The sequence below is a fragment of the Ovis aries genome, chromosome 9 (assembly GCF_016772045.2).
Source record: "Ovis aries strain OAR_USU_Benz2616 breed Rambouillet chromosome 9, ARS-UI_Ramb_v3.0, whole genome shotgun sequence".
NCBI lineage: Eukaryota > Metazoa > Chordata > Mammalia > Artiodactyla > Bovidae > Ovis > Ovis aries.
The window spans coordinates 58,891,471-58,914,830 of NC_056062.1; the positions used below are offsets into that span (position 1 = coordinate 58,891,471).

At 40.1% G+C, this 23,360-nt stretch overlaps 1 protein-coding gene across 13 annotated transcripts in view; it reads left to right on the forward strand.

Annotated features, from left to right (window-relative positions):
• The window catches only part of SAMD12 (sterile alpha motif domain containing 12), a 455,621-nt gene that overhangs the window by 193,870 nt on the left and 238,391 nt on the right, over positions 1 to 23,360 (forward strand). For all 13 annotated transcript variants that reach the window (XM_042254362.2, XM_042254363.2, XM_042254366.2 and 10 more), the window contains one exon: positions 2,270 to 2,399. In XM_042254362.2, coding sequence (XP_042110296.1) covers positions 2,270 to 2,399 — 130 coding nt within the window. The remainder of the gene's footprint in view (positions 1 to 2,269; positions 2,400 to 23,360) is intronic.

A 23,360-nucleotide genomic window follows, 5' to 3' on the forward strand; every position in this document is an offset into this window, starting at 1 on the left:
CACTCAGACTCACGTCCATCGAGTCCGTGATGCCATCCAGCCATCACATCCTCTGTTGTTCCCTTCTCCTCCTGCCCTCAATCCCTCCCAGCATCAGAGTCTTTTCCAATGAGTCAACTCTTCGCATGAGGTGGCCAAAGTACTGGAGTTTCAGCTTTAGCATCATTCCTTCCAAAGAACACCCAGGACCTTTAGAATGGACTGGTTGGATCTCCTTGCAGTCCAAGGGACTCTCAAGAGTCTTCTCCAACACCACAGTTCAAAAGCATCATTTCTTCAGTGCTCAGCTTTCTTCAAAGTTACAGGTGTATAATAGAGTGATTCACAATTTTTAGAGATTATTCTCCTTCTATAGTTATTATAAAATACTGGCTACATTCCCCATGTTGTACAGTATATCCTTGTATCTTACTTTATGCCTGTTGGTTTGTACCTCTTACTCCCCTGCCCCTGTATTGCTCCTGCCCCCTTTTCTGTCCCCGCTGGTAACTACTAGTTTGTGCTCCACATCTGTGAGTCTGCTGCTTTATCGTTACAGTCACTAGTTTGTTTTATTTTTAGATTCTACCTATAAGTGATATTTGGTGATAAGGGAAAGTATTTGTCTTTCTCTTTCTGACTTATTTCACTTAGCATAATGTCCTCAATGTCTGTGTTGCTGCAAATGGCAAAATTTCGTTATTTTTTATGACTGAGTAGTATTCCATTGTATGTATATGTGTGTGTCTGTCTGTTTCTGTGTATGTCTGTATATGTATACACATCTTCTTTATCCATTAATCTGCTTCTGTATCTTGGCAATTGTAAATAATGACCTAGGTTTTTTTTTTAACTCAAATTTGTTTTAAAAGAAAAGATTTAGGGTAACCTTAAATATAAAAAAAAGCAGAGCAGTTATTATGTGCTAGATGAAAATTCTGCTTTCTGATGACAGTTCTGAGGCTGAAGGAAGCCCTATTTTTGTCAAAGATCATGTCAGTATGTGTTGTAAGATATTAAATATATTAAATAACACTTATACAAAATCAAGGCTCTCCCCTTGCCATAACCTGAAAGTATAAAGGGAAATGAAAGACATGTCAATAATATTTAAGGCCAGGTCTGTGTACCATCCAGCATCCTTTAAAGAACCACCTATATTAAAATCCTGATCCAGAATGCAAATAGTGATTCAGAATGATTAAAAAAAAAAAAAAAAAAGCTATAGCTGGTTAAGCTTCCATCTCTCCTCAACCAAGTTCCTGGGGTCTGTGAGGAAGATGAGCCTCTAACACCATTGATGATTGTTAATGAATGAATGTACTTGTAACCTGCCATTGGTCCACCTCTGTGTTTTGTTTCATAAACCTCCCTGAAAGATCCAGTGAACAATAAAAGACCTCAGCTGGTTGGCTTCTACATGAAGTCTTGCTACAGCCAATATCTTATTACCATCCCCACATGCTGATGGAATTGACTTTTTCCCTTACCTACTATGCATAATTAATTCCTAGACTTTACAGGACCGCCCTACATCCAGAGCTCCCAGGCCCACTTGCATACTTCTTTTTTTTTTTTTTTAGTTTTTATTTTTTAATTTTAAAATCTTTAATTCTTACATGTGTTGTATGCAAGTATCTAAATCCTATAATGTTCCTAAAATAAGTATTAGCACCTGCTGGGGCCAGTTATCCTAGGTCCTAGAGATGTTGGAGGATAGTAAGAAATCGACACTGTCTTAAAATATGCAGAGAAGCCATTTGGGGGAAGCTGTTTCACCCCCAAAATTTAATCAATTACTTAGCAATCCAGTTGTCTTGTTGTTAGAGTAGTCATCAGAAAACACTGCTTCCTGGGGACTTTTCCCAACAGAACTCGAGAATAAATGTAGTCTTCATGGCTTTCTCCACCTGGACCTTTTCTTCCTAGTTTTCAGGAGTATGAAGACCATTAAAGGAGGACAAGAGTCAGATATTCATCTTCAGGGATTCCAGCCTGTAGCTTTGACAGTGATCCCCAATGTTTTTGATACCAGGGACCCATTTCATGGAAGATAATTTTCCTACAGACCAGGGTTGGGCAGGGATGGTTTCTGAATGATTCAAGCATATTACATGTATCGTGCACTTTGTTTTTAAGCTAATGCTGCTGCTGATCTGACAGGACGCACTGCTTTGTGGTCCGGAGGCTGGGGACCCCTGCTTTACCACACTACAGCACTTCTAACAGTAGTGCCTCTCTAGGCATGGGACTGGCGTTAACAGACCTTTTTTTCCTTCTTTATTTGTAGTCGGCTACAGTGAAGCTGTCAAAACCAGTGGCCCTGTGGACCCAGCAGGATGTCTGCAAGTGGCTGAAGAAACATTGTCCGAATCAGTATCAGATCTACAGTGAGTCATTCAAACAGCACGACATAACTGGTAAAGTATGCAGTATCCGAAATAACTCAGTCCCTCTACCCAGCTCGATGGCCTTTCCCACACCCTCACAATGAAAAAGCATCTTCCTGCTGAAATTTTCTGGCCTGGGTTTACTTTAAGTTGTTCCAGATCTGGGCACGCCACTGCAACTTAACAAGCAAATGTGATTATTACAGGAAGCCATGGGTTTTGAGTGTCCAATATAAATGTATGTGGTAATCAGGGTTAAGGGGTGGGAGGATTCTAGAGAAAATAAAAGTGTTGCAGTCCTTGAGAAAAGAAAGGGAGGAAGCCTTTCAAATGAGCTTGGTTACAAGATCCGTAGGTAGATGTTTTCAGTAGAAAAGATTTCTGAATGGGAAAATTCTGGAGTGAGTATAATAATACTAACTCACTGCCCCCGAGATGAATACCTTCAAAGCAATAATTAAGCCTCCGTTTAGATCAAGGGGCTTTAAGTATTGTATGTGGAGGTCGAGAAGCACTTGGCAGCAGGAAATGTGACAGTATAATGAACTGTAAAAGCCTGTAGGATCGTGGCGCTCACCTGGAGAATGGGGTGGGTGAGAGGAAGCTGGTGGGTCTACAGGGATGCTCATCAGGGTCAGGGGGTCTTCTGCAGGCCTCACCCATTCCTCCCACCCTTCTCTTTTCAAACTCTGTAATGAAAGGACAGAGGAACATGTTCTGTGCACCAAAACTGTGCCTCAGGGGGGATAAAGTTGACAAGTCCCGATTTCAGTCCAGATCTGTAGCCCACCAGGCTTCTCTGTCCATGGGATTATCCAGGCAAGAATACTGGAGTGGGTTACCATGCCTTTCTCCAGAGGATCTTCCTGACCCAGGGATCGAACCCAGATCTCCCGCATCACAGGCAGATTCTTTACCGACTGGGCCACCAGAGAAGGTCTTTCTTAATGTTTGTTTGATAGTAATAGCAATGCCTTTTTCATTTTGTATTTGAAAGTAGTGTTACCTTTTATTAGGAGTAGGAATCCTGTGATCCTCTTGAGGGAAGGGTAAGCATTTACGATGGTTTGAAGAGGGTGAGCATTATACCCCTCAGAAATAAAGATCTCATGCTTCAGTGATTATGGAGTAAATGGTACCACTTCCAAAGGCTTTATGCTAAGTGGCGTGTTGCAAATACCTGTCATTGCTTTTGGTCTCCATGGATACCTCTGGTATTGGTAGATCCCAACCTTCTTGGGATCTTGGGCAAACTCTTTAACCTAGGCAAGTTATTCAACCTCACTTCTTCATCTCCTAAGTGGAGATAATAACAATAATACCTGTTTCAGAGAGTCGTGAAGATTAAATTAAATGGCATAATAAACCACTAACCATTTAGTGACACCTGCATACCTATTCTTCATGTCAAAACTCATCTGGATGTGTCTAAAACCATACTACTGCTTCATCCTGAGGGCAGCCTGTTTTCTGGGAAGAAAAGAAAGCAGGGGACTACTGGGGGACTTAGAACGGTTTCAGATTAACGTTTGGCACACATCTTTCTGACATTCACCTGTTTGAGACAGACTACTTTTGTCCCCTGCTTGCTGACCCTGCCTCTCCAAGGGTGAATGTAAACTACCCAAATGATCACAGGTGCCAAGTGGCCAGAAGATAGCTCTCAGGACTTCAGCCAGCCTGCAGGTTCCAGACCGGTGGTGCTGGAAGCTCCAGGAATCTTCGTGCCCTTGTAGACTCTGGTAAACCTAGGCAAACAGGGTTGTGAAAAATCAAGGCATGACGGCAGAGAAAACCTCAACTGATGCAGTCTGTAGAGAGTCTTAGAGTGAGGATTGGGCAGTAGTTAAATGTCCTAGGTCAGTGCCCAGACTTGCAGCTTAGCGGTGTGATTCTGTGAAGGTGACTTGGTATACTCCGGCTTTCTTTATCCATAAGCAGGAGCTGATGGTAGTACCTGCCTCAAAAGTGTTGCTGTGAAAGAACTTTACGGTCATAGTAATCACACAGTAAATGTTAGCCACTGCTGTCTTCCTCAGTGCTGCTCTGCTTTCTGTGAAAACAAACTATACACATAAACACTGCTGAATTCATCCATCTTTATTATCCTAAAAATTGTAATCGGCACCTAAGGATGGGGGTTGGGATCTGGGCTGGGAATATTCTGTTCTTGTCTGCAAGACCACAATAAAGATGTTCATATGTCTCTTACTTATGCTTAGATTCTCCTGAATAATGCTGTTCATTTACTTTCTTAAAGCCAGGATCTCCAGTATCAAGCTCATCAAGGAATCATGTCTATATCTCTGTTATATATAAGTGAAAGTGAAAGTGAAGTCGCTCAGTCCTGTCCGACTCTTTGTGACCCCATGGACTGTAGCCTACCAGGCTTCTCTGTCCATGGGATTCTCCAGGCAAGAGTACTGGAGTGGTTTACCATTTCCTTCTCCAGGGGATCTTCCCGACCCAGGGATCGAACCTGGATCTCCCACATTGGAGGCAGACGCTTTAACCTCTGAGCCACCAGGGAAGCCCATAAACAATCCCCTAATTTAGAGGCACATGATACCATAATAATAAATTTAAAGGAAGTATTGAATAGAAGAAAGAATAAGGAAGAAAAAAAAAGGCAGGCTTTCTGATTACAATCCTGAGGTAAATCCTCCTCCTCCACCTGCCTCTGCCCCTGCTCTCCACCCCTCGACCTCTGACAAGTAATAACTGTGCAACGCTACACAAGCTAGTTTCAAGTTAGTAATATGAGAATAATATTTATCTTAAAAGGTTGTTGGAAAGATTAAAGAGGATGATGCATGTGAAGGCTTTAGCTTTATGCCTGATACATAGTAGACATTTATCTGTTTAGCAAGTATTTATGGAGCATCTACCCTGTTCCAGGTTTCGGGAATATAGCAATAAATAAAATGAGCAGTGATCTGTGTAGGGAAAAAAATTGTGCCTCCATAGAAAACTATGCATCTTCAATAGCACATCATTCCAGGTTATCTAATTCTGATTCTACAAAGCTGTTTTACAACTCTGTAAGTTGTAGGAAACTGATAACAGTATAAAATAATTCCTGTTGTAGGCGTATAAATTCTGTCCCACAGAGGTGCAATTGACTTCGCAGTCCACTGTGGAAAAGGTGAATTTTGCCACTCCTTTACACACTCACATCACTCCTGATCTAAAAATGTGTCTGCTGTTTGGATTCTCCTTTGAGTTCATTGTAATATCTTTTCAGTTTTAACAGAATCTTAAACATGTGTTGATTTTTGTGTTTCAGGAAGGTCATGCTTTTAACACTTTTGAAAATTATCCTTTAACCTTGTTAATTGTTTCATTTTTAAAATTTGATTTTAGCCAGCAACTCCACTCTATGGCACCCCACTCCAGGACTCTTGCCTGGAAAATCCTGTGGACGGAGGAGCCTGGTAGGCTGCAGTCCATGGGGTCACTAGAAGTCGGACACGACTAAGCAACTTCACTTTCACTTTTCACTTTCAGGCATTGGAGAAGGAAGAGGCAACCCACTCCAGTGTTCTTGCCTGGAGAATCCCAGGGACAGCGGAGCCTGGTGGGCTGCTGTCTATGGGGTCGCACAGGGTCGGACACGACTGAAGCGATTTAGCAGCAGCAGCAGCCACTCTATTAATATCTTTCTGATGCCTTTGTTTGAAGCTTCCCTGGTAACTCATATGCCAAAGAATCTACCTGCAGTACAGGAGACCCAGGTTCAATACCTGGGTTGGAAAGAGCCCTGGGAGAAAGGAATGGCTACCCACTCCAGTATTCTTGTCTGGAAAATGCCATGGACAGAGGAGCCTGCTAGGCTACAGTCCATGGGGGCTTTACTGGTGGATCAGAGGCTCAAAGGACTGCCTTTATTTAAAAGACATTAAATTTTAAATAAACTTCTCCTACACTGCACCGTCCAGTTTCTCCAAAGTCTGAGAAAACTTAAATATGTTTTTACACACCAGCATTCAAAACCTTTTGCAAATTTCCTATTAGGATTTCTGTGAATTTCACTATGTCCAGAAGGCACCTGCTATTTTGTGGCAGATGTGTTTAATCAGAAGAGACGCTACTAGTGGTAGTAACTCCCTGCAGAAGCGCTCTTAACAGGCATAAGATGGTTAGAACACCTGAGAGGCATTAGACTGGATAGATTTAAATCATCAGATTAGGCTTGAAGGAAAGAAATTTGTCTATTTTCCTGTGCTTGCAAGATTCTTTTCCCCAGCTTTCTGAGGCAGGGCTTGGAATGCTGATGAGGAAGCTCAACTGGGACCAGGTGTAAGCTCACAGGCAACTTTCAGATTATCTTTTAAGCACAGTTAACAATCTTTTCAGGTTTGAGGCGATTTCAGCCTCTAGCTGTGCCTAGAATTCTTCCTGTGGTGGTCGCTAAAGGCAACTCATTTCTTTCAGCATCAAGCCCTCCATCTGTAAAGGGGTCTTTCCTCTTGCCAACTTTAAAGACCTATTTTCATGGGTGAGGCACTCAGAGTGCCCCAAAATACACAGTGTGTTTGTAAAAACTGTTTTAAATGTGTAAAAGCTTTCCACATGACCTGCTTCATGGAACAGTGATGGGAATCCTTTAGATGCCTGCAGAAATAAATGCTTACTATGTAAATGTCTCCTACAGATGGTCAGTATTGATTTGTCATATTTCTCAATGGCCTCCTCCAAAATCAGTGACTATTTCTGGTTCTTTTTGTGCCCCAGCCACTGCCCATTTGTACCTCATCCCCCTTTGCAGAATATTCCCCTGGGATGTAGCATCCTGAAATTTGGCAGTTCTTCTTCTGCTATTGAATAAAAGAAAGTGAAGTGAAAGTGAAAGTCACTCGGTTGTGTCCGATTATTTGTGACCCCATGGACTCTACAGTCCATGGAATTCTCCAGGCCAGAATACTGGAGTGGGTAGCCTTTCCCTTCTCCAAGGGATCTTCCCAACCCAGGGATCAAACCCAGATCTCCCATATTGCAGGTGGATTCTTTACCAGCTGAGCCACAAGGGAAGCCCAGACCTTTAGGTTGTAGACTCTGTGCATTTGCTAACCTTCTGCCATAGTCTTCCTAGTCTTTCATTATTGTTAGTTACCCATCCAGGCCAATGCGGTATGCAGTTAACAAGTGTCTAAAGAAGTGGAATGATTATTTTACATGCTGTACCTGTGAGAACAGTACTTTGTAGAGCCCCGTATATCCCAGTAAAATGTGGGCTTGTTGAACCACCACACAGCCTCATGTGTATCCACACATTTTCTCATCTTTATTAGATTTTGCTCTGGGTAGTGTGTTCTACTTGTGCCTGTTTGTATGTTATATTTCTCTTTGGTGTGAACTGCTCTACATTTTTTTAGTTGAATCTCAAGCAACATTTTATTTCTGCATTGTAAAGTTTTGACATCATCAGGGCATGAGTTTCCCGTAAATTAATTTTCCAATAACAGCACTTATTCTTCTTTGATATAAAGCTTAGTAATGTTACCTCTGTATTCCTCAGCATTCTTAAACCAAGGGTGCTGAGTTTGATTGTCTTGATGATTCAGGATAATAGACTTCTGAATTTTGAAAGGGACTTCAGAAGTCATCTGAAGTTTTATAGGGTCAGTTTAAAAATGCCCTTTTCAATGAAAAATATTAATGGAGATCAAAATATCAGCTTCATTCCTAATAAAGCTTTTCTGAGAATGTCATTTAGGTCTTCAGAAGAACACGCCCCTTTCTCTGGATGATTCCAGCTTCCTTTCCAGCTTCCGTTCAGATACTAACCCCTACAAAAGCTTTTCTTACTCTTCCTAATCTGGGTTCAGTAACCCTGTAGCTCCTAGGATGAACGCTGTGATAGGACGTGTAATGTTGAGTTGATACTTGAACATTTTAATTATTAGTAAGTTCTGTAGAGGTTTAGCTGAAACCCATCCTTAGATCCCATTTAGGTTCCTGGGTTGGAAACTTTTGAGGAATAAGGCCCTCAATACAGATTGTCATGCCAGGCCTTCATGGAGCCATGGTTCCTTCCCCTGGCCTTTTCTTCATCACAGTGGTCTATTGAGTGGCCATCCCCAAATGCCTCCTCCCACATCCTTCCTTCATAAAGAAGAAGGTAAGTAGAAGACCTTTCTTCTAGTAAAGGTCTTGTTGCTGCTATACTGAGAAGTTTCACATTGTCTAATGGAACTTCCCTAAAACTGTTTACCCTCTATCCCATCTGTCCTCTGCCTCTTGTTACAGAAAGCAGGTTCCTGTTCCCTTCTACAACCTTCTCTGACTCTACTTTCCTGAGACCCCTCCTTGTGACCTCTGGACATCTGCTTTCTCAGTTGTAGTCATCCTCTCATCTTTAGCTACACTGATGACTTCCTTTCTCTCAAAATACAGTTGACCCTTGAACAAAGTGGGTTTGAACTGTACAGGTCAACTTACATGCAGATATTTTTCAGTGGCAACAGTACCATTGTCCATTGAATCCTCGGATGCAGGGAAACAATACATGCAAAGGGCTGACTGTATATATGTATATATATATGTGTGTGTGTGTGTGTGTGTGTGTGTGTGTGTATATGTATATTACAGGTAGATTAACCACCCTCATTGTTCAGGGGTCAACTGTAGTTTCATTCTAGCCCCTTGACCAGTCCATTTCTATTAATACTCATTTCATTTATTTGTTACATCATAGTAAATTCACTTGTTTTATAAGATTTCTATGACCACTACTGCATGCAAGGCAGAATACTATACCCAATAACTTTAGAATGTTACACCCTTGCAGTTCAAGAGACTTATTCACCATGATGGACTATATGTCTGGGCGCAAATCAGTCTCAGTCAATTTTGTAAATTTTCATTTTTATAATTTAAAGTGAAATTTAAATTCATTAATTTAAAGTGAAATGTAAATTAAGTTTATTAAACTGTAGTGGCACAGGGTGCATTATCTGACCAAAACCGAATTAAGTTAGAAATCAGTACCAAAATAATTAAGAAGTAAACATTTAGAAACTTAATGCACAACCATGTAACCACGTGGGAAAAGGGGAGGGGGGGGATCACAAAAGAAAATAGAAAATATTTTGAACTAAATGATAGTATCAGGTTGGCCAAAATGTTCATTTGAGTTTTTCTGTAAGATGTTATGGAAAAACCCAAATGAACTTTTTGGCCAACTCAATAGAAAGATTAATATTTCTAATGTTTTTGTGGTACAGCCTCAATAGAACTTAGCAAGAAATTATTGCATGAAATGCCTGTATTAGAAAAGAAAGACTTGAAGTCAGTGAATTAAAATTTTATCTTAAGAAGTTAGGAAGAATACTAATCTCAGAGCTAAAGTCAGTAAGACAGGAAACATACACACAATAGAGAAAATTAACAAAGGTAAAGATGATTGTTTTCAACAAAAATTGATAAATGTCTAGATAGAGTGAACAAGGGCGGGGGTGAGGAGATAGAATCAAGTGACAGTTTGAGATACCACTAAACCTTCTACATGATTAAAAGAGCAGAAAATATTATGAACAGGTTTGTGCCCATATCCTTAACAATGTAGATGAAAAGAACTAATTTCTTAAAAACTATAACAAATCTGACTCAAGAAAACTAGAAAATTTAAATAGCCCCAGATCTCTTTATAAGTTAAACTTTTAATTAGAACTTCCCATAGAGAAAGCTTCAAGCACAGAAGTCTTTTTCCAGTGAATTAAGACAGTCAAGAATTAACAACCAAACCTTCACAAATTCTTTCAGAAAATAGAGAAAAGGGGGCGTACTTCCAAACTGATTTTATTTGACCAGATTAATCCTGATACCAAAATCTGACAAAGATATTACAAGAATGGTATGGTATAGACCAATATCCTTCATGAATATAAACATACAAACCTTGAGAAAATAGAAGCAGGTTGAACTTCACAGTAGACAGAAAGGATAGTATATCATGGTCATGTGTGTATAGGAGTGTGAGGTTGATTCTGTTTTTTAAAATCCGTGTTTTTCATCATATCAAGCATATTAAGTGTAAATGAAGTCATATGATAATCTCATGAGATGCATAAATATCAGTTTTGATATGTAAAGAACTTGGATGTCATCAGTCTGATCCTTACCACAAGAGAAGCTGGACACAGAGAGTTCCCTGGTGGTGTAGTGGTTAGGACAGTGAGCTCTCGCTGCCAAGCATCCAAGTTCAATCTCTGCTTGGGGAACTAGCATTTCACAAGTCATATAGTGCAACCAAAAAAAAACAAAACAAAACGCTGGAAAAACTGAAAACCAGCAGGGGTATTTTTGGACCCAAAAGGCTGATGTCACAGGTGAGATCTCCATCCTATAATTTAGAGAGAAAGGCACATGCTAAAGCTACAGGCCCCCAAAGACTGCTTAGCTGGAACAGAGATGAACCAATAATAAAGGTCAAAAAAACTGGATCCTTCCCAAGGAGAGTAAAAGAATGGCCAATAGGCATGTGAAAATATGCTCAGCAGTGTTATTAGGAAGATGGAAGTAGAACCCAGTGAGATATCACTTTAATCCCAGTAGAATGGCTAAAATCCGAAGGACTGGCAATACCAAGTGTTGCTGAAGATATGAAACAACTGGGTCTCTTGTACACTGCTGTGAGTAAATACGGTGCCACCTGATGCAAAAGCTGAATTTCTTAGATGGTTAATCATATACTTATTAGATGATCCTGCCGTTCTACTCAGAGATATTTACTCAAGAGAATTGGAAACATATGTTCATAAAAATTCCAGTCTGTTCATATTCAAAACAGCATTACTCAGACAAAAATTTTAACTAAGACTTAAGTCTTCAAGAGTAAGCTGAATAAACAGATTTTGATATATTCACACCAGAAATAATACAGAATCATGCAAAGGAACCACCTACTGATACCTATGACAACATGTATGAATCTCACGTTGTACTCAGTGAAAGACATTAGAAAGAAAAGGACAGATACAGTGTGATTCCAATCATATGAGACTTTAAAACAACAAAATGAACTACAGTGATGGAGTGAAGTCAGTGGTTACTTCTGGCCAGGAGGATGCCAGAGGGGAGACTGATTATAAAAAGGAGCAAAGAAACTTTCTGTGCTGTTGAAAATGCTCTGTATATTTGTCAGAGTTATCTATTTGGCACCTCAAGTATGTGAAATGTATCGTAAATAAGTTAAATCTCAAAGTTTTTAAAAGCTTGTGTGTTTTCCAGCTTTTCTAAAATGGACATACTGTTTTTAAAAGGAAAAAATGGAATGTCATCCTGTATTATTACATACTGGTTATAGGATCATTTATGTTAAAGGTAGATATGGTTTTATATTCATTGGTCTATAATAATAATATATAGTTATATGTAATGAGATTGAGTTTGCAAATCCACTCTATGCATTTTTCACTGGAAGAATAATCAGATATCAGGACATTCTTATATAGAAAGGTATAGTTTTACCAGTTGTTGGGAGATTACACTGCTGATGAAGAAATAGAGATTCTTATTGAATCTACATCTGTGTGTCCAAGATGCTTGTATTTCACAGATGAGTTAAATTTCACAAAGTATTTGTTGCAATAGCAGATAGTTGGTACTTTTATATTTTACTCATTAATTTGTTGTTCAGTTGCTAAGTTGTGTCTGACTCTTTGCAACCCCAGGGACTACAGTGTGAGAGGCTTCCCTTTCCTTTACTATCTCCCAGAGTTTGCTCAAATCCATGTCCATTGGGTCAGTGATGCTATCTGACCATCTCATTCTCTTCCATCCCCTTCTCCTTTTGCCTTCAGTCTTTCCCAACATCAGTATCTTTTCCAATGAGAAGAGCCACCTGGCTCTTCACATCAAGTGGCCAAAGTATTGGACCTTCAGCATCCAGAACAGAAGCCCAGAATATTCAGAGTTTACTTCCTTTAGTATTGACTGGTTTGATCTCCTTCCTGTCTGGGGGATTCTCAAGCGTCTTCTCCAACACCAGAACTTGAAAGCATTAATTCTTTGGTGCTTAGCCTTCTTTATGGTCTAACTCTCACATCCATACATGCCTACTGGAAAAACCATAGCTTTGACTATATGGACCTTTGTAGGCAAAGTGATGTCTCTGCTTTTTAAGATGCTGTCTAGGTTTGTCATAGCTTTCCATAATTTTTTTCAATTAAAAACTACTCTCACCACCATTTTATAAACCAAAGGAAGTTTAACTACAGCAACAAAAACCTCATGGTTTAGATAAAAATGAAGTACATTTTATTTTAAGAAAAACATACATTGTTTTTTATTTCTCCCACTTTCATCACAGATCAGCACTGCTTTGTAAGCTAGCTTAAAGAAACTATTGCTCTTGGGGGACGTTTTTTGATATTCTAAATACATCATTTGTTTAATATCAGAGATGGTGTTTGGCAGGATAAGAGTAGAAGTTGTCACCAAATGAGGTATTTGTTGTTTCACAGATCAGAAAGAGAACAGAAGGAATATTCTTAAAAAAAAAAAAAAAACAGCAGCATAAACTTAAATAGTCCCTGTATACTGCTGCTCTTGTTTCATCTACTGACTGCCCTCTGTGGAATTATTATAATCCAGACTCCTCTCACAGGTGGGAGAGTTGTTATTGCTACTGGTTCTCTCTTGGATGACCTTCCCCTTCCCCTTACCATCTTTATAGGTTTCATAGTTTCAGAAACAGACTCAAGGAGAAGGCTTGCCTAGGTCCCACGTCCAGGAAATGGGGAGCTGGAGTCAGGAACTAGTGTTTTAAATCCTTACACCAGTGCCCTTCTTACTCACAAGATACCCTCTTCCCAGCCAGCACCAGATAACAGACCTACACCAAAGGCTTCCGAGACCTGAGACATGCTGGTGCCAGCCAGGAGGAATCTTCTTACTAAAGCAGTAATTCTGCTTCAGAAAACCCATTGTTAAGTCAGACAGAGATGGAAAAAAATCATATGACGCCCCTTACATGTGGACTCTAAAAAGAAATTACACAAATGAACTTACAAAACAGAAAGAAACTCACAGACTCAGTGAATTAATGGTTGTGGGGGCAGGGAGGTGTATTTAGGGACTTTGGGAAGGTCATGTGCAGACTGCTATATTTAAAATGGATAACCAACAAAGACCTATTGTATAGCACATGGAACTCTGCTCAGTGTTATGTACCAGCCTGGATGGGAGGAGAGTTTGGGGGAGAATGGATACATGTATATGTATGGCTGAGTCCCTTTGCTGTTCACCTGTGACTACCACATCGTTAATTGGCTATACCCCAATATAAAATGTTTTTGGTGTTAAAAATTTTTTTTAAAAGAAAACTCCTGACATCTTAAATACTGTCTACTGCTTTTTGGAGGTTTTCTATGTGCAAGGGGCTCTGCTGAGAACTGTCTGCCTGTCAGGCACCTATAACTGGCAAGTTAGTAGCTCTCTATCTTGCAAGCTGTTACAGGTGAGGAAGTGAGCCGCAGACTTCAGTGGGTGACTCAAACTGAGCCCTGAACATCAGCAGGATCTCCCACACAGGCTTGTTGGGAGATGAGAGGAGTGAAAACATACTTACAACAGTGCCTGGCATGGGGTAAGAGCTCAGTAAATGTTACCTGCCATCCTTCTCATTATTGGCCCATGTTTAGTGAGTGAGAAGCATTTCATGCTTACCACTAGAAAAGTAGGATACCGTCAGTTCCATGTTATCAGACTAGAAGACTCCTCCTCCATCCTCCTATTCACCTGTGTAAACAGAAGCCCAGAGCTAAGCCGATCTGTGCAAGGGCACACAGATTTTTAGATTACCAAGAAATGTTACAAGCTAGGTCACATCACTGTGGAAGAACAGGAGACCCATTCTTAGGGAGAGTCTAGCAGGTTGCCTCACTTAGAAATAATCAGAGTGGGGACCTGAAACGGACAAGACTCCCTTTCAGTGAGCATGTTTTTCCACTTCCAGTTCCAGGAGTAGAGTGAAGGTTTTATAGCCACCAACTCAATCTCATAGTTCTTAACTCTTTCCACCAGATCCAGCTTTTCCTTCTCTTTCTTTTCTTTATTCCACCTTTCCAGTTCCCTATAAGAATGTCACTACATTATACTAAATCAACTGTGATCCAAGGTCTAACTTCCATTGCCCCTTACTTTGAACACTGAGCTTTTTACCCTGTCAGAGAAATTAAGTTGATGAAGTACTTAATCTGTCCTGAGAAGTCCCTGTTTGCTTTTCAGCTTCTGTATCCATTTGATTCCTTTTTTCCTGATGGTTTTATTAATTATGCTGTCTTGTTTTCCTTTTTACTTTGTGTGTTTTGGGAACATGCTGAAGTCAGATTGCAAAATTGGAGATCCCCTCCCCTTGGTTTTGCTCCCAATCCTTGTTTGAAAATTCATATATGTGTACTCCCTTCTTGTCAAGTCAGATTTCCCATCTGCATGGAGCCCAGTTTTATGGGCCAAGCCTCTGTCGCTGCACGCTATTGGGGGATTGGAAATTATGCTCTTTTAGAGGCCATCTGCTAAGTGGACCAATGACTCTCCTCCTTCAGATGGCATTGTTTACAGTGATAAGCATGATCCTGTACATTATTAATGGAGAGAAACTGAAGCCCACATGCGGGACTGATTCTATTAATTTTTAAAAGCTTATGGAAATGTTTAGACGAAATGTGATTGTCCTCAAGAGGTCTTGGCCAGCATCATTCTAGACCATTCGTATTGGCACTCTGGTGTTCCTCTTGCAGAGTTTCATTAGGTATAATTTCCAATTCCCATAGTTACTTTAGGGTGATGTAGCTGTTAAGGGTTTAATGCTCCTGACAACCTTCAGATCTTGGAAAGTTATGAAAGATTAGAGAAAACAAGGAGTCCCCTCCACTGTTGAGTTGCCTTGGCCAAGTCTGTTTAACCTCTCTGACTTTACAAAGTTGGTGTTAGTTATTATTGCTATTGTTGTTGTAGATATGTAGCTGAATGAACTCCATACAAAGGTTTGTAAGATGCAAAGGAGAGTATAGAAATTACTTTGCAAATGGTAGAGAATGATGAAATACATGTGTGTGTGTGTTAAGTGAAAGTATTAGTTGCTTAGTCGTGTCCAACTCTTGGTGGCCCCATGGACTGTTGCCCTCCAAGCTCCTCTGTCCATAGGATTCTCCAGCAAGAATACTAGAGTAGGTAGCCATTCCCTTCTCCAGGGTATCTTCCTTACTCAGGTATCAAACCTGGATCTCCTGCATTGTAGGCAGATTCTTTACTGTCCGAGCTACCAGGGAAGCCCCATATGTGTGTGTATATTGTATATAATATATGTGTGTGTATACTTCTTGTTTTCACTGTATAATTATGGCCCTAAAAACTATCAGCTTCAATTTCCCAGTCTACCAAAATTTTACTTCACCCCATACATTTTAAAATAAATATCAACTTATCTCCCAATTGAATACTTAGCATCAAATCCTCTCAGTACATTTCTCTAGTAACTCAGAGAGTAAAGAGTTTAGAAAATTTGATTCTTGATAATTAAGAAAATTACTGTGTTGGGGACAACCATTCATTATTAAAAATATTTGGGTGTTTGCATGCCAGGCACTCTAGTAAGTATTTTGCATGTATTTTATCTTCATGATAACCCCATAAGGTATTGTTATTCCTGATTTACAAATGAGAAAAAATGAGACTTGGAAAACTTGGTATCTTATGTCATGCAAGCTTCAAAGTGGCAAAGTCAAGGTTTAAAGCCAGGGCCATATGAATCCAAAGCTCATGTTTTGACCTCTATGCTATAAAGATAGCACCATACAAGTATAAGTGAGTGATACAGAAAATAAACTTAGGAATTAGTACCAAAGAGAATTTGAGAAGGAACTCTTATTTGTGGTTTATTAGAAACTCTACTTGGAGGAGACTGAGCTCATTTGTATGAAATTTTAGAAGAGAAAGTCCCTGAAACGTCAAACTGTGTATATTTGGTTTTATCCTGATAGAATTTGAAAAGAAAATATGACAACTTTTGAGCCACAAACCTCACTACTCCCTATTGCCTCAGATCATGCCTTTTAACACTTGTGTTAAACCTGCCTGAGCCTGCAAACATTTGGATTTCTGAATTCTGAGGAGAAAAATGGTGGAGGTGTAGATAGATCAGAGGAGTAGATTGAGAGCTGCACTAGAGAAGGCTTGAGTGTCAGGTTAGGGAAATTAGATTTTCCTCTGAAGTGTCATTCAACACCCGTCAGTGGTATAGCATCTTTAATGATAAGTGAAATGATAAGCTCAAAGCACTCCTGGAAAAAAATCAAATGCAGAGATGAGTGACATCACCGAGGTATGACTTGTTGGCCCAGGTGGATTCTGAAGCTGTTGGATAAGTCTTTCACCAATCTCTAGCTTTTTCCCTTTCTGGTTGCCAGAGGTGGTGTCATACCTAACTCCCTTTCCACAAAGCCCTCATCCCCACTATTTCTCTTAGTAGCATAGAGATCAGTAGTGATGAATTGTCTCAATATCCCTCCCTGCAATATTATCTGCATTTTTACCCCTCCATAACTGTTTCCCTTATGTCTCTAAGGGGAAAAAAAAATCCCAAGGCCTGTACCCTAACCATGCTCTTCTTTCTGCCCACATGCCCTTTCTCCTCCCCAGAGGAGAATCTTATTCATCTGTTTTTCCCTTCCTTCTTGGTCTTCAGATTTCTGCCTCCACTTTCAATTTGAAAACATGCTGTATCCTATCTACACCCCCTCTTTGCTATTCTTACTCCCATCTCTGTGGTGTAGGATTTCTGTCTTCCTCCTAAGCAGTCTCCTATGATCCAACTTTATGGCTCTCTGGGAAACCATCTTTTGTCATTTCATACCAGACTGGACCAGGTCACTTCTGCATTGACATTGCATACACACTCCCTGTGTATGTGTGTGTGTGTATATGTGTGTGTGTGTGTGTGTGTGTGTGTGTGTGTGTGTGTGTGTGTATGTAGACGCAAGCTTCCCAGGTGGCACAGTTGTAAAGAATCCGCCTACCAATGCAGGATATGTGAGTTCCATCCCTGGGTCAGGAAGATCCCCTGGAGAAGGAAACAGCAACCTACTCTAGTATTGTTGCCTAGAAAAAAATCCACGGACAGAGGAGCCTGGTGGGCTGAGGTCCATGGAGTTGCAACTAGTCAGACATGGCTGAGCATGCACGCATGTATATATATGTTTGTGCATGTATGCATGTATTTGTAGATGTGTGTGTGTGTGTAGATGTAGATGTGTGCGCTTCCCAGGTGGCACTAATGGTAAAGAACCCGCCTGCCAATGCAGGAGACATAAGAGATGCGGGTTTGATCCCTGGGTTGGGAAGATCCCCTGGAGAATGGCACGGCAACCCGCTCCAGTATTCTTGCCTGGAGAATCCCATGGACAAAAGAGGCTGGTGGTCTACAGTCCAGGGGGTCTCAAAAAGTCAGACACAACTGAAGTGAACTAACCAACCCATGTATTATATATGTGTATAAACAAAAGCTACTGGATAATATCCAAACTCTTAAGCTTGGCATAAATATTCCTCGATTTCATTTGAGTCATTCCTTGTGTCCACCGATTCTACAACTGCGGTAGACCACACTAATTCTTGTTGCAATATATTTATCTAGTGAGCTTTTAGTAATTTTCAAGACCTAATTCAGATTTTTCCTCTCTTCCCTTCCTTCCCTGGACCAAGCAGAATTAATTTTTCCATCCTGTATTTTCTTTACTTCTTTTTTTTAAACAGCGAATGGCAGCTATTACTGTTAATATTATAAGACTTATCATTTGGTTACATGTTTATCTCCTTTCCATCAGCCCAGAAACTCCCCTAGGGTAGAAAGAACATCTGATTTATCTTACCATCTCTAGCTGTGTTAACCCAGTGCCTGACATAAAATAGGAATTTAATAAGTGTTGATTGGATTAAATTGAGTTTATTCTTCCTTTGATAGGCTGAGCCCTGAACTTAAAGCTGTTCTTCATTTCTGTTGATAAGAATACTTTGATTAGTCCTTCAGTTTCCTGATTTGCCTCCTTTTCATGAAGCTTATCCTATCCTTTCCTATCTGCAATGTCTTATAATTACATTCCATGGATAATCAAGTCTCTCTTCCCATCTCATTCTTAGAGAAGCCCCACTTTACTTTTTTAAAGAACTCCTATTCAAAATGTGTACCAAGCCCCCAAATGCCATCTTTAAGTGTACTTGAATGACAGACTCTCAACATTTTGCAGAATTCGGAGTTCCATATTTCCTTCAGACAGGTCTTCCCAAGGATATTTTGGCAGGCTGTGTCTGGCTTTCTGCTCAGTGCCAAGACTGGTTGTCACCATGTCGTGGAAGCTTGCTGGGCCCACTGAAATGCAAGAGACAGGTGTTATCTTGTAGGGTGGAAAGAATGTCCTTTGTCTGAAAAGCTTCTGTTTAGGGCAGCAGGGCAGGAATGCAGAATCTGTCACACCATAGCGATGTTTAGTGCTGGTTTGCCTGTGTTGCCCAAATAACAAGGCATAATACAAATAGAGTGTTTTGGATTCTGTCATCTGCGTGTCTGGACTTGGGTGCAATAGTGCCAGATTGAATCCCAGCCCTTTATGGCAAATTAGCAAACCCCATACTACCTTAATGACATTGATACTATATCAGAGATTATAATTAAAAGAAATGAGAAAGTGGGTGACTGGAATTGCCAATATGGAGCAGTTTTGACCAACAAAATTGGCAATTGTATTAGGTTTCTCATAATAATGGAATGATGTATCTGCTATAAAGGAAGTAGTCAATAATAGGTAATGCTTTTGAGAATATTCTAATACGCAGGGGACAGTGTTAAATACTTTTTATGCATTAATGATTATAAAGAGAGTTATCCTTCTCTTTATATATGGGCAAAATGGACAGGGAGGTTCCAACTCTCTCAAGCTCACCTACTAATAGGATGCAATGGATAATACAATATCAAGGAAAGAACTCTTTGGACCCAGGAGTCAGAAAACTTTTTTTGTGAAGGGCCAGGTAGGGCCATTTGGTTTTTCAGGCTATATGGTCTTCTCACAAGTACTGAACTCTGTCTGTGCAGCATGTAAATGAATGAGGTGACTGTGTTCCAATAAAACTTTATTTACATAGGCTGTAACCAGCAGACCCCTATTCTAACCTCTTCCTTCCTCTGCTCAAATATGTTTTCTTAGTGATGGTTATAAAAGAAATGTAGAAGTCATAGTTTTAAAAAAACATGTATTACCTTTTTCCTTTTTGTGTATATACAATATAGAAAACTTAAAAAATGTGTACACAAAAAGGAAAGTATATATTAGATTCACCAAAATGTTCATTAGAGTTCTTCCATAACATCGTATGGAAAAACCGGAGCCAATTTTTTGACCAACTCAGTGAAATACTGCTTTAATTCCAACATCCAGAAATAATCACTGGTACATTTTGATGTGTATCCTTTCAGATTGTTGTTTCTGCATACACATTTATAAGAAATGGCCTTATACCTTAGAGAGTGGAATAATTTTCTGTTTTCCACTTAAAAATATATAGCAAGTGCAGTTCTATGTCAGCTGTTGAATGCAGAATATTTTCTTCGGCTGTTAGTGGTCATTCTCTGGATGTTGTGCGTGTCTCCACTTTCCAGATAAATTGTTCTCATACACTTCTCCTTCAGCACCTCATCCTCCCTTCTCTCTCTCTGCCTGACGTATATTCTTAGTTGTATTCTGAATTCTCCTTTCTCATACTCACACAGAAGTTGATGATGACTTGATGTTGACTCTGTCGCTCCGTCATGTCCAACTCTGTGACCCCATGGATGGTAGCCCGCTAGGCTCCTCTGTCCATGGGATTTTTCAGGCAAGAATACTGGAGTGAATACTGCCATTTCCTCCTCCAGGGGATCTTCCAGACCCAGGGATTGAACTTGTGCCTCCTGCATTGCAGGCAGATTCTTTACCTGCTCAGCCAACATTCACAGAGGTGCCTGCAAAACACTACATTCCCAAGGCCGTTAATCTCCATGTCAGTAGCTCTCGGTTGTGCAGTTGGGAGTCACATTTTCTTTCACTAGCATTGGTACCTCTGATCCAGTCAATCAGATTCCTTCATCATAGCCCTGGTTGTTGCCAGCACAGTAAGTGAAATCAGCTCCAGAGGTAAACAGGAAGCAGAAAAATACTCCATCTCCAAATTGCTGTTATTGTCCTCTATAGAAATCACCCTTGAGGACAGCGTAATTTCTTTGAATGTTTTTCTTTCTGTCAGTTTCCTTCTTCCTCAGGGCTGCTCCAAAGGGGTAGCTTACAGCTTTTCTTAAATTCATTAAATTTTCAGTGTCCTTCCCCCAGTGGTTGGTTCCCAGAAGGTAACACGAGGCAGGAGGGCATTACAGTTCCTCCCAGGGAAAATATACACCATGAGAGTTTCAGAAGGTTGCATGTTGCCACCGTGACCGCCTTTATAAATCTTTCAGGGGATGCTGAGCATTTCTAGAAGAGACAGCTGGTGTCATTTTGGAAGGATCTTAACTCCAACCTGCCATAGGGTGGTAAATTCACAGTGAAGATCAGATGAGCACAGAGAAAAAGGAGGACAAGATGTAGGTACTTCTGGTTTTGCAAAATATGCCCCCACTAAGTTTAAAGTAAAAGTGTTAGTCACTCCGTCGTGTCTAACTCTTTGTGATCCCATGGACTGTAGTCCACCAGGCTCCTCTGTCCGTGAAATTCTCCAGGCAAGAATACTGGAGGGGGTAGCCTTTCCCTTCTCCAGGGAGTCTTCCCAACCCATGGATCAATCCTGGGTCTCCTGCATTGCAGGCAGATTCTTGACCTTCTGAGCCACCAGGGAGGCCCCCTACTAAGTTTAGGTAAAAGATTAGTCTCAACAAACGTAGAGTACAGAGGAAAGAATGCAGTTACAGCTGGGTGGATACAGACAGAAAGTGCCCAGTAGAATATAAAGGGCAGGCTATTTGTTTCTCTAAGCTGGGACTTAAATGTGTTCAGCTAACTATTCTGAGGATGTCCCCAAAATAGTGTAGATTTTGTTACTCATAAGAAATTTCCCACTGTTATTCATATCACACTTACAATTTATAAAGGGATATTTCATACATATCATCTAACCTCAGAACCCTGTTGATACAGTATTAATGGGAATCTCTTTTCAGACGAGGAATATAAAACTAAGAAAAGAAAAATGACCCAGACCACATAGCCAGTAGATGGCAGTGCTCAACTCTGACACCAAAGACTACATTTTTTTGCTCCAGTCCAAGTTAATTTCACCTTCCTGCTGCTGCTGCTGCTAAGTCGCTTCAGTCGTGTCCTACTCTGTGCGACCCCATAGACGGCAGCCCACCAGGCTCCGCCGTCCCTGGGATTCTCCAGGCAAGAGCACTGGAGTGGGTTGCCATTTCCTTCTCCAATGCATGAAAGTGAAAAGTGAAAGTGAAGTCACTGAGTCGTGTCCAACTCTCAGCAACCCCAGGGACTGCAGCCTATCAGGCTCCGCCGTCCATGGGATTTTCCAGGCAAGAGTACTGGAGTGGGGTGCCATTGCCTTCTAATCCCCTCATTTTGCCCTTGTTAAGTAAATCCTGTGTAGGGTCATATTTGGCTATTATAGAACATTCTATGCTATTATATGCTATAGAGCATGCAAACTATTAGCAGATCGAGAGCTCTAATCTGTGTAGCCCAAGCATAGCTGTTAAAGATCTTTTAATACCAAAGGTATTATTCACCAAAAGATATTGTTACCTTTAACTAGAACTAGTAGAGAAAGGGAAATTACACTGAAACTATTCTGAGATAATTAGTAAAATGTCAGGGACAGATGGACTTGAAACTATGGGGAAAAAATGTATGTTCTACTGATCACACATTGGCAAAACCTGCTTCCTGATTGGAAAACTCTACTTGTCATTTTTTTCTGCTTTTTATTTAAGAAATTAGCTGGCTTGCTTTTGCAAGTTTTTGTAGTCTGTGTCTTTCCCTCTTTATCACCTCTGGCTATGCACATTTCAGTTAGATTTTCTTAGTACATTAAAAAAGGAAGACTGGGAAATGAATTCTACTCTCTGCTTGGAAGCAGTATCAATAGAAATGATTATTGTATGAACCACTAAGGGAAAAACCAGGTTCTGTTCAGAAGATAATGGATGCTATAGCTCCTATCTTTGAGACGTCATAGTTTAAAAGGATAACAATTACAATTATACTCTCATTTATTGGGAAGCCACTACCTCTTAATTCACAAGACTGACCCCGTCCATCAAAATGGCACATGGTAGGCAGTGAAGAAATAAAGATTGAGTTAATGGCAGGCAGAAGAGATAGAAGAGAAAACTGACCCAAAAGAAAGACAGCTATGTGCTAGCCAAGTAAACTCAGGTCGGTCATACACTGAAATGGGGCTCCAATTCTTCATCTGCAAAACAGTGGAGTTTAAACAGAAAACCTCTCAAGTGTGTGTTAACCATAAGATTCTAAATCGGGTGTTTAGCAGTTGAATATTTAAGAAATCTTCATTAATAACAGGTTATTATGCAAAATGGCATGGTGAATTGCACTACTCACTAATTTATCTAATTTTGTTTCAGGGCTCATTTATATCTTAACAGTGTTTGAAAATAATATTTATTTTCTGTTGCAAATATTCTTTAGTTTGGACCTTTAATTGTTAGAGGAATCTTCCTTTTTTATTCTAGCAGTTTATTTACTTCCTGAATATTTTATTGTTCTCTCTATTGAAGTTTAATTATTCACTGATTAACAAAATAATTTGTAATTTATTACAAATTGCTAATTTACAAATCATTCATTACCTGATAATTGTTTAATTATCTTTAAATTAGTGCTCATTAATTTGCTCAATAAACATTTGCTGAGCAGTTACTAGATGGCCAGCACTAGCAGAATGGAGACACAAGCCCGTAGTGGGAAGAAAGCTGGGCCCCTTTAGAGAAAGAAT